Source organism: Micromys minutus, assembly GCF_963924665.1.
Source record: "Micromys minutus genome assembly, chromosome: 29".
Taxonomy (NCBI): domain Eukaryota; kingdom Metazoa; phylum Chordata; class Mammalia; order Rodentia; family Muridae; genus Micromys; species Micromys minutus.
Genome location: NC_137964.1, coordinates 9573025 through 9585103, shown reverse-complemented (window position 1 = coordinate 9585103; position 12079 = coordinate 9573025). Strand labels below are relative to the sequence as shown.

The 12079-nt window shown below is 46.2% G+C and overlaps 1 protein-coding gene across 5 annotated transcripts in view; it reads left to right on the top strand.

Annotated features, from left to right (window-relative positions):
• Positions 1–12079, top strand: part of STARD13 (StAR related lipid transfer domain containing 13) — a gene marked incomplete at its 5' end in the record, with an annotated part of 340009 nt that overhangs the window by 317119 nt on the left and 10811 nt on the right. For 3 of the 5 annotated variants that reach the window (XM_080940965.1, XM_080940966.1, XM_080940962.1), the window contains 2 exons: positions 300–516; positions 7781–7979. In XM_080940965.1, the coding sequence (XP_080797091.1) occupies positions 300–516; positions 7781–7979 (416 nt within the window). The remainder of the gene's footprint in view (positions 1–299; positions 517–7780; positions 7980–12079) is intronic. The other 2 variants (XM_080940964.1, XM_080940963.1) reach the window with 1 other exon arrangement.

The window sequence follows — 12079 nt, the reverse complement described above, 5'->3', positions numbered from 1 at the left end:
AGCATCGATTTGGTTGTTCCCTTCCCCACAACTGAAGAGTTTTGAGAGTTGTTCGCTACACTAGAGTTCTTTCCGTCATAATTAAATTGAAAAACTGCCCACCCACCCGAGACTTGAAAACAGAGCCACAAAGACAATTTTCAAACGTGAATCACAGAGTTTAACAGAAATCACACGTAGGCAGGGGCCGCACGTAGAGTGCCGTAGACTGTGAATGACGTAGAAAAGGTTTCATTCTGTGCCTTTGCCTCTGAAGTATTCCAACAGGAGCTTGGCCTCCCTCTCGCTTGCTTCCACAGCCTGCCTGCGCAGAGCGCCCCGGGGGCCCTGCATGACCTGGTTTCTGTGAATTCCAGGTCCGTTCCAAAGTTCATGAAGAGGATAAAAGCTCCTGACTACAGAGGCAAAGCTGTCTTCGGTGTCCCGCTCATTGTCCACGTCCAGAGAACAGGACAGCCCCTGCCTCAGAGCATCCAACAAGCACTGAGGTATCTACGTAGCAACTGTCTGGATCAGGTAGAGTGGTGAACCTCAAACACGGGCTTGGGGTGAGGGGCTGGCAGACTGAGTCAGGCCTATCCAGCACAAAGCCTAGCTAACCAAGAGTAAAAAGCATCGGACATCTTTAATTCCAAGGTTTAACATGTCCCGGACATGTCCCTGTCTAGCTGTTGACGATGCTCCTCCTTACCTAGTTGAGTGGCACCCTGGTTGGCCAAAGAAAATTGATGTTTATACTTTGTATCTACAATGTTGTTTCCAGAAGGGGGGGGTGAACTTAGTTCGATTTCTCCCTTTATTAATTTCTCAAAGCAGCGCAACGAGCAAAACAGACTTACTTTTTTTTTTTTTTAATTCACATTTAAAACATAAAAGGTACATCAGCTGGACCAAATAGCCCCTTGGCTAAGAGTCGATGGGGAAGTTCGTGGGAAGGAAATGCTCAGATCTCTTTCTGCCTCCAGGACGGTTTGAGAACCATTGTAATGGTGGGCTCTTACCAAGTATAGGATGAGATCCATCCCATAGTTTACAAAGCTCTCCATATTACCAACCATTCCTTTCTTCCATACTGTGCCCCAAAATAAAGACCACACTCACACCTCACAGCCTGCCCCCTAGCACAGCCATGTTTCCGGCCTCTGTAGCGGCCTTTGTTCAGCGCACTAGTTAACCGGGAAACCACACATTGAGCTTCTGAGTTGTGTCTGTTGATTTTCCCTTGTCTGGGACTCAGTGGGCGGGAAGGGGCTAAACTCCATGAACTCAAAGATCTTGGCTCCTGTAAAGATATCAGAACACAGCTGGTACTTAAAATCACAGTGACCTCTTAATGAACTGAATGCCATTTGCAAGCGTCTTTGGTTGAACCCAGCTAGTGACCTCCTTTGACCATTAATATCTAGAGAATATGCAGGTGCACATGTTTTCATATTTTCATGTCATAGTACAGGGATATTCGGGTACATGGCTGGTTTTGTTTTCTACATAAAACATCTGGCAGTTATTGTAGCATCTTGGTAGGGTGAGCCAATGAGTCTAGTTGCTGGTATATAATTGTTTTTGGTTGAGGTTCTACCATGAATACACATATATGTAATCAGACTTAACCTCTTATAGGTGTTTTGCTGAGAAAACCTAGGATCTCTTTTCAAATGGCAAAAGCATCACAGCCATACCCTATGATAGAACTTCATGGCCCCAATCCCTCTGGGTTGGTTTGTGGGTTCGTATCCAAGATTCTGCTTTGTGGAGCGTAGGTAGCTTTGGTGCAAATACGCTTTTCGGGCCTCTCAGTTTCTCTAAAGTTGTACAGCAGATCTACCCCTTTCATGGTTCTCTCAGAGTTAAACTCTATCCTTCCCTAAGACCTAAAGGACAGTACGCACCAAAGGCATGGCCAGCAAAGCCACCCACAGGACAAGTGGTATGGGCTCAGGAGGACCTGAAGGAAAAGCCACCCATCCACAACCATGTCACCAACAGTAACCTGGAAGACTTGTCCAGACAACTCTACAAAAGCCTGTTCTGCTTGCCTTGCTCTCGCTCACGCATACCCGAGGGAGGCAGCGTCAACACCGTGGTCCCCACAGTGAGGCCACCATCTAACGCAATGTCTCACTGGTTTTGCCCCTGCACTGTTAGACTTTTCCCCATTGGACTCGGGTGTGATGCCGCCCCTCCACAGACCTCACTGATAAATCCACTGTCACGATTCTGTTGATGGCATTGGCCACGTTGTCATGTAGCACCCTTTCTGTGAGAATAAGGGGGAGAAACCCCCCCCCCTTTCCCCTGGCTTCTGTACTTGAGAACTATGTTTCTTTTGGCCCACTGGCCTGTGTTTTGTATTGTAGACCTCAAGTTCATCTAACTGGGTGTGCTTTCCTCTCTCTGCTGGCTGCTAGAAAGCTCAGAGCCAAATGCATATTCTGCTATGGGAAATGTGGGTGCCTCTTCGGGGCACAAATCCCTTAACTTCGGCCCTCTTCCCAGCCTGTTGATGCTTTTTTAACTTCATTTTGTATTCGTTGTAATTTCCCTATCTAGTCTCTTTCGGTGAACCTTTTGTAGATCATTCTAAGCCGTGTTCTTTCTCGAACTAGTTTGGCTATAAATAAATGAATTGCAATGCCCCTAGATAGAAAACGCCACCCCACACCAGGGATCCATAGTGATGTCCGGACTTGGATCACTCCTGTGACTGGTCCCATCTCCCTTCTGCAGCCACAAATGTAGAGATAAAGTCATGGGAAGAGAAGAGAGTGGCCATACTGACCTCTTCAGCCCCATGGCACTGGCTTCTTCACATATCAGTCTCAAAGAATCCCGTGGTGGGAAAAATGTGTACAGAGCTCTCTCTAGGCAAAGGTCTCTGTCAAGGACATAGATACTGACAAACGGTGTAGTCCAAGTGGGGAAACGGTGCTTCTCCTGGGTCATTATAAAAATTTAAAAAAAAAAAAAATCAGCCATAGGCTGTTCAAAGAAACAAAAGTACTGCACTACCTTATATATAGCCTTTCTTTTGCATGTCTCATATAGACACATAGGCAGTGCCTCCATGTGGCAAAGAGGTGACAAGAGAGCGGGCAAAAAGGAAAACTAGGAAAGCAGGAAGTCAGGCGATCCCGGCACAGGGGAAAGACAGCCTTAGAGATCAAGAGCAAATGCATACTCAAGAACTCAGAGAGCGGGAGGCGGGGCCAGGAAGGGAAGGAAGGCGGGGCCAGGAAGGGGAAGGGGCGGGGCCAGGAAGGGGAAGGGAAGCAGAAGTCCTCTCTTTGCCTACGGGTATCTGTGGTTGGAATTGGAAAGATTGACTTCTGCACAGGACCTTGCACTTTAAACCCAGGATTGTGGAAGACCGGGAACCCCGTCCCCAAACATCCTTCCTGTAATCCGCAATCCATAGGAACCATCTTCCAGACTGCCTTGATGCTCTGGCATCGAGCAGAGCGGGAGGCCACCTGCAATTGGTGGAGTCTCTTCCCGGAAGGCTAAACACTGGAACATCAGCACTCATCCGAAGGCTGTCAAAGCCAGCAGCACCGAGCCCTGAAACACTGCCAGCACTTCACTTCCCACACTCCCCAGCGCAGTACGGTTTATGTATGAGGAAGTACGGCATATCCATTTTTACCCTCGCAGATGGCTGCAGATGAAGTGAAGAGGTTTAGCCTTCAATTGCCAGCCATTTGTATTCGACATGGTAGCCTGTGAGACTAGCCTTGCTTTGTTGTGTGAGCTTTCACATCTGTCTTAAATCACCCGCGTGCCGCCTCAGCACAGGTTATCCCCCTGGCTCCTGATAAATACGACGCTCCTGCAGTGAAAGGCTAAAACAGTACTGCAAGCAGAGTCGCTGCCCACAGCACACACTATTTTATGACTCTTTCTGAATAAAGCCAACCTTTCTTCATTAGCTGAGCCCATTTCTAGAGAAGAGGAAATGGAAGTCTTGATAAACATCATTAAGCCCTGTGAGGATTAGCATAAACAGGATGCCAAGGGGGAGATTTAATACTATTTAGATGAAATTTGAATTCTAATGCAGCACTCTCTCCCAGCCACTCCTTCAAATGGAGCCGCAAGCTTTAAAAGCCTAATAGTTCTGGAAAGACGCTTCATTTCCAGTGGAAGAAGAATTCTCTACCCTGCCGCCTGCTCTTCACCTTGTCAAGCTGACTCTCTGAGACCAGATAAAGGACCTGGGGCCGTCTATGTAAACTGCTCTTAGGACCCAAAACAAAAGAGGAAAGGCAATGGAAGTAACCCTAAGGGACACTCGCCACTCAATCTTTGGTCATTCGGGGCAGGAGGGCTCACAGGCAAGAGAGGTGCTCCTGCAGTGGGCTCTTCCCAGCTGAGCACCTCCTAAACAGAGCAGAGATGGGCTGAAGGCAGGGAAGGATGGCAGCGGGCCTGCGGTATAAATTCTGAGACCCAGCATAAAATGAAAATGTTCGATTGCTCCTTCATTTCTACCTTCGCTTTTCAAAAAGGTTTAGTGGTTTTCATCTTATGTGCATGAGTGCTTTGCCTGCAAGTGGGTCTGCACCACACACATGTCTGAAGAGGGCATCAGATCCCTCTAGAACTAAAGTTACGGAATTTTGTGAGCTCCCATGTGGGTGCTGGGAACTAAGCCCAGGTCCTCTGCCAGAGCAACCAGTTCTCTTAGCTGCTGAGCCATTGCTCCAGCCCCGTCCTCATTCATGTACTTTTGAGACTCTCAAATCTGACAACAGAGCCTGAAGCAGACTGTGGGTCCCCATATGACAGGTGGCCCACCCACTCTACCATGATAGGCAGAAGAGGAAGACTTGTCACCTGCCTTGGATCTTGCTTGCAGGGGGCTGAAAGACCTAGGTCACCTCTCAACCGAAATGAGTATTGTATACCCTTAAAACGGAACCAAACAAAAACACAAACAAACAAACCACTCTCTGTTCTTAGAACGAAGTGTCTGAGGTCCAAACTGCAAATGAATTGGAAGCTTTTCTACAAAGAAATGGCTATTGGCAATTAGTGTTCTTCACGGGTAGGAGTTGGCCCTGCCTAGACTCCAAACTACTACACCTTTAGAACTAGGCTTCTTACTGTGCCCAGGTACTGCTGACTGCCACTTCAGAAACCCGATCCTAAATGGTCAAGGAATTCACTCCTTCATTCGTGTAGAAACGGTTAAGAGTCAGACAACAGAAACTCCTAGTTTGTTCATCCATTCACTGAGGTCTTTTGGAAGGCTGTGTTTCTTGGGCCATTCTTAGGTTCTGTACCTAGAATCTGGTTTTTTAAATCATTTTGCATTTACTAAGTTTAGGAGAGCAGTTTCTTTCTAGGCTTCCAGTACAATCCACAGAACCCGGAGCTATTTCCCACATCTCCTGGAAGATGGGGGAAGAACAGGAGGTTTCTGTCAGAACGTGAAACAGAATGAATAATTTCCCAGTGCCCAGCCTGACATCCTGCAGGCTCAGTTAGGAAGCGCACCTCAGAGCCTGCAGCTAGAGAGCCCCAGACAGATTTGAAGTATTAAAAAAAAAAATCAGTGTTTTCCAAAAGAAGAAACTTGAGACCTCAACAATCCAAAGAGGACATCCACCCAGTGTGTAAACGCATTCAGACTCCCAAGGAGACACAGGACACAGTGTATCAAAGGAGTGAGCTCGGCAAGGCAACAGCAACACAAACATTCCTCTTGTAGAGTCTGATCCATGTTTCTCTGCTTGGGGGGCTGGGAGTAGGGAAGAGTTCCTTTCAGATGACATAGATATTGTGAGTCACACTTAAGGATGCATCCTCTGGGCACTGTGACCCAGTGCAGCACAGCTCTGAGATGTAAACAGTCCGGAGCCTCCTTCCAGAGACACACAGACTCAAGGATGTTAAACTGAAGCTGACTCTCATTTCAATAAGCGCCTGCTACATAGCTTGATTTCTTCCTTTTCTTTTAATAATGCCTACGTTCTTCCTGTGCACTGTGATGCAATTTGAAATACTTGCCAGATCAGGGGAAATAAATGTTCTTTAGACTGGTTGTGGAGAATCACCCAAATATAGCTAAATGTGGCATTTTCTAGACACTCCAAACTTGGAACAAAGTAACTAACACATTAAATAGCAATCTGCCTGAATATCTTAATCTGTGGAATTCGGTGATAAGCCCAGGAATGCAAAGAGCTATTCCTAAGAATTCTGTTCTCATGACCACAGAATGTACCCGTGTTTAATTTCCCCCGTGATCTCTGCAGCCGATATGTCCAAACTCTGACTGTCCTCTAATGGCTTGGAATTCTCTCCTTGTTCCAGTAGGTTCCTTCTTTTCTTTTTGAAGTTAAGGTTGCTTTCATTTATAGCAACAAGCAAGAGACACCAGGGTATGACAACCATAGACATGTATTTCTCTGGCTCTCTGTGAGAAGAGGAATGGCCAACCCCACTGGCCACTGCTTACTTGTCCGGCCATTCAGGAACATTCCACCTCGCCCTCAGAGAAGTGAGCTAATCTGTATGCCACTGGGGAGGGAGGAGAGTGGAGAGCAGAAACTCGTTGTCAAGAACTCAGTGCCTTGATATCTAAATGGAGGATCCCAGGAAAGCTCAGCTGTGATTTGGATGGGGCAAGTCTTGAGTGGAAGGCCACTAGAGGGGCTGAACTTAGCCTACCCGATTCCTCTCGGCATCTTCATTGTACCATAAGGGTTCTGCTCAACTCACTTGTCCTTCTTAAGGTTCTTATCTTTTGGATCCTTATTGCTATGGGAGGAGGCAGTCGAACTGCTAAAGATGAAAGGAGGTGATGGGATGTGGGAAAAGGGTCTTGGGGTCTCAAGAAGGTAGCCTCACACTTCATAGTCTTTAGGCAAGATGAAAAGGAAAGAAAGTTACTTCTGCTGGACTGAAGCCAGCACAGTGTTCCCATGCCTGACTTTCAGTACAGAGCTCAGCCTCACATTCTTGTGCAGTTGATTGAAGCAGGACAGTTGCTGAGCACCAAGCCCAACCCTGAGCACACACTTGGATTTGATGAAGTGCCGACCCTGGAGGAACTGCAGTCTCTACCAGGCAGCTTAACAGGCCAAGTCCCACATACAGTGCTATCTACAAAAAGCCACCCCAGGAGTGAGTCATGTCCCTGCCTAACCAATCATGTAAAGTTCAGGGCAGAATGTGAGAAACACACATGGCAGGTGCTAAGTATTCCAAAAAGAGAAAATCAAATGAGACACTCGGTCCCCAAAGGGCTATCCCTGTGTCCCTGGGATGCTTCCATCCTTCAACAACATTATTCAGACTAAACCTCCCATGGTGGGGAGGGAAACCTACTTCAAAATCCTCCCAGGAAAGTACAAGTGTCAAAATATGGGGAGGTCTTTTCCTTCTTTGCTCACTAACCACTCTTAGCATACGAATGCTTTGTACAGGTACTTGTTGGAAAAAAAAAATAAGTAAAATTACACCATCTGCTGTCACAAGAGTCTGCAACTCAGAAAGCACATTTGCATGTCTGCACATCGAGTTTCCACTGTGGCTCTGTGGGGTGGGATAGTGGTATATTACCCATATCTTTATTTGGTAGAAAAGGGAGCCAAGGTTTGACTGTTACCTAAAGTAGCTATTCTGGAAATTGAAAATTGTTGAGGTAGGATGGACTTCCCACTCCTCAAGTCCTGGCCCCAGGCCTTCTCTTCACAGCCAAGGTTCCTACCCCAAGGAAGAAGTAGTAAGGAGAAAGGAGACCTGGCTTATGACGTGTCCCTGTGACTCATTGCAGGTGGGTCTTTTCCGAAAGTCAGGAGTGAAGTCTCGAATCCATGCCCTGCGTCAGATGAATGAGAATTTCCCCGACAACGTGAACTATGAAGACCAGTCTGCATATGATGTGGCAGATATGGTGAAGCAGTTCTTCCGGGACCTCCCTGAGCCCCTTTTTACCAACAAGCTCAGCGAGACCTTCCTCCACATCTACCAGTGTAAGTAACAATAACACAGTGTACCAACTGTCAAAGGGATAGTATTTTAAAGATTTATTTTCTATATATGAGTGTATGTACACCACGTGCATGCAGTATCCATGGAAGCCAGGAGAGGGCACTAGATGCACAGGACCTGGAGTTACCCTTGTTTGTGAGGCACCACATGGGGGTTGGGAACTGAACTATGCTCCTCTGTGAAAACATTCAGCACGTTTAGCTGCTAAGCCACATCTCCAGCTCTACAAAGGATGGACTTCTAATGATACAAGTAATTCATGAATCTGTGAAGAAGTGTATAAAAGTTACAAACCTACCTCTTCAGAAATAGCCTTTGCTCAGTCAGCTATGGGCGTCTCTCTGTCATTATTTGTATGTGTCTGAAAATACCTTCTCCATATATGTTTATGTACAATCTCAAGCTATTTCCAATATATTTCTAGTACATTTTAAGCATAAAAGGGTCCAGTAGAATTTAGTGTATGAGAGACAATGAGACAGAAGGAGAGAGATAGAGAGAGCTAAACCTGTCTTACTTTTTTGAAAGATAAACATTCAATTTGATATAGAATTTGCTAGAAGATTCAGATTCAAATGTAATGCTGAAGAGCAGCAGGAAAGCAGATGGGTCTCAACTGGAGGAATGAAGCAAATCGAGGTTACACCCCAATTCAGCGAATTCATACTTTCATCTGGAAGGTTTCAAGTGACGTTAAATCAGTCGCCCTTCACAAAGCCACTATTGCTAAAGTGGTAATGAGAGAAACAATTGACCTAAAGCCCATCCTGCTAAATGTAGTTCTAAAGGCAGACATTAGGAATGAGTGTGCGAGTCTTTTTTCTATGTGATAATGATGGCAGGCATTACAAACTGGCCATCAGCTTCATGGCCCACGTATCAGTTCTTAGGGGAAAATTACTCCAGTCCACAGACTTTGATAGTTACACCAAAATATGGCTCAGGTGGGTCATGAGACGGAATTGATCGAATCTGACGACCCCTACTATAGAGACTCTGTACCAAATGTGTTTACGAAGTGAAAACAGCACAGATTCAGAGATCACTTTAAATGCCACCTGTAAGAGCAGAATAAAGAGATGACACACTGAATAAATATTATTCCGTCAGAGTGAATGGGCTAAGCTGAATTAATGATACTGGATCCTAGAGCCCAAGGAGGCTGTGCTCTGTTTTCCAATTAAGGCTCCTGATGGATATGAATGTTTACATTTAATCAGTCCTAGGGTTGAAGTTGACACCATCTATGGCTGACGCTAACTTATTTCCAAGAGATAAATGCCTTTTTGGCTCTTGTCTAAACTTACAACCAAGAAGCCAGATCAAAGCAGGGCTTCATTTTATCTGCACAACCCTTTACAGAGCAGGGCTGTCTGTTCTTAGGGACCTTAGACTAGGGGGCAATGAGACAGGACCATAAATGACTGATACAGGAAGGTAAAAAGGGTAACAAAGGCAGATCCACAAAGGCTGGGGTGAGCAATGGAAACTTAGTGGGAGAAGAAGACAGCTGGACACAAACACTAATGTACAACAGGGGACACTGATAGACTAGGAGGTAACACCAGAGTGGCATTAATAATTAGATAATTATTAAATAATTATAAATAATTTGCTGGGTATTAAAAAGCTGAACCAACCTCCATACACACAAACAGTTATTTAATATTAACATTTTATTAGTACACATGACAGAAAAGAAGTGAAATTAAACCAGCCCAGTGTTAGGTAAACCTAGCCCAGGGATGCTAGGACGGCAGCCTCTGGTGTCTTTGACACTCTTGAAGTCAGGTTGTGACTAAGTGCAAGTTGTCACTACCTATACCATTATCACATCATCAAAAGATCACACTCAGAAGCTAGAAGAGAGAGCCCAGGTGTCTCCTGGGACATGCATCACTTCTCATGGAGAACAAGAACCTCTCGGAAACTCCTAGCACCATCCCTGGTCTTGCCCGCCAAAATTGGCTTACACTGACTGGGACCGGGCAATGGAAAGAGGAACAGGGTGAGGGGTGGTTGCTGGTGATAGGAGCTAAGACTGAGACAGCTCATCCCTGGACCAGTGGGAGGAGCCCATATCCCTAAGCAGCCCATAACCAAAAGGAACATGCATCTTGGTAGTAAAGAAGGGAAGAGAGACTCTTGAACAGTCACAAGGATGAAATTCATCAGAACTGATCTAAGGTCTGACAATTCGGAGCCAGGGAAATTAAGTAGACAAACGTGGAAGCTTAGGGAGCAGGCACCTGGGGTTCCGGAGAATGGATACCTCGAGCAGGCCCCAGAGTCTATGTGGCCTAGCTAATGCAGAGTTCTGGCTGCCTCCCAGCTCTCTAAAGTAGCTCGATCCTGGCTGTCTCGCTTCCTCTACTGCTGTCGGGTGACTAGAGTGCTGTATGGGGTGGGTTGTGAAGATCTTAATTCTGCCAGCCTGTAAGATAGAGGAGGCTGGGGGATCAGAGACAAGCCTTCAAGACTGTTAGCCTGGGGGCAAGGGGTGGGGTGCACCGAAAAAGAGAGATGGAGTTGATTCCAATGCAGAGAGATAACTGTTGAGTCAAGAAAACATGCTGACTATGAGCCATCACCCACACACTCCTAGATTCTACAGTGCTTACAAAGGCAAATCTGGAGGTATCTCCAGGAACCAAGGAAGAGGCAGGGACCACAACATTGTCGTTTGTAACAGAAAACCATGGCTTAGTGGTGAACGTAGCAAACAAAATCCAAACAGATCCAAAGCAAACAGAATCCAGAGTGAGTGTATCTTCAGAGAAAACAAAGGAACATGTGAGTGGAAAAGGAAGAGAGATAACATTTTCACATGGCCAGTGACTTCAAGATTAAACCGCTGGAGCAGAAGAAGCTGGTGGAAGAAAAGTTTGGCCAGCTGCGGTTAGATTCTATATACACACAGGATTCTTCCCCACAGAGCAGCATTTACAAGCAGTTCAAGGGGATGTGGTGAATGCATATTGTTGGCTATACTGGCATCAGCATAAGCAAAACATACATGTAGACAAAAACACGGCTTCACTATCATCCAGACAAAAATGTTCTCTAGAAAACCCAGGATGCAACAGACAGGCTACCCACTGAACCAGTAGTGATGCTTGTCTAGAAATCTGGATTGGCTGGTCTTCTGCACAGTGCTCAGAAGGCCAAGGAGAGCTCAAGACAAACAGCTCCCAGGATGCAGGCAGAAGGTTACACTACCTAGAGCGGTCAGTCTAATTCTTCTCTCATACACCTCTCACAGTAATAAATATCCAAGTGTCTCTTTTTAATACATTAGAGACACGGTGATATACACTGAAATAGTGCACACATTATTAAGCACAGTTGAAAGTTCAAGGGATTGCCATGTGCACACTGCCCCATGGCTCAGGTGAGCAAACAGCCTTTCATAGAGACCCCCAAGCTCCTGGTATAGCTTTTGAAGGAAGACGGCCATATTCATCAAACATACATGATCATGAAACAGAGCCAGGAGAGCAGCAAAATGCTGTCCCTCAACCCTAATTTGTTGTAATTTTTCTCCATTTTCTACTTCTTGTCCTATTTGCCTAGAGCCTATATAACCAATGCCCCTCCCCTCCACCAGGGTCACCCTCAGAGGGAGACGGAGACCACATTCACTCCCCACAGCTGTAGGAGACCAGGTTCCTTTTTCACAAGCACAACCCAAAGCTAGTGATCCTAAGATTATCAAACCGGTGACACCCTGTGACCACTCAGAGTCAAAACAGTCCATTCTCCCAACCGAGCCCTCCTGACTTGTAGAGACAGGATGGTTCTACCAGGCTCACCACTGAGGAGCTATCTCCCTAGGTGGCCAAGGGCAAACAGCTGACCCACTGGTCATTGTACCATAAAAGCAACATGGCCTGGAGCTCTACTGTGGTGGGGAAAGGCCAGGTCTTTGTCCGTTTTACCCAGTGGCATTCACAACTGTGACCCACCCAGCCTTGGCTATGCCTATGGTGCCTGTCAAATAGGGTAAGCAAGAGAGAGGTCAGGTGACACTTGCTGAGGAGACCCCACTCTGGTCAAAGAACCTCTGGGACACTCGGATAAT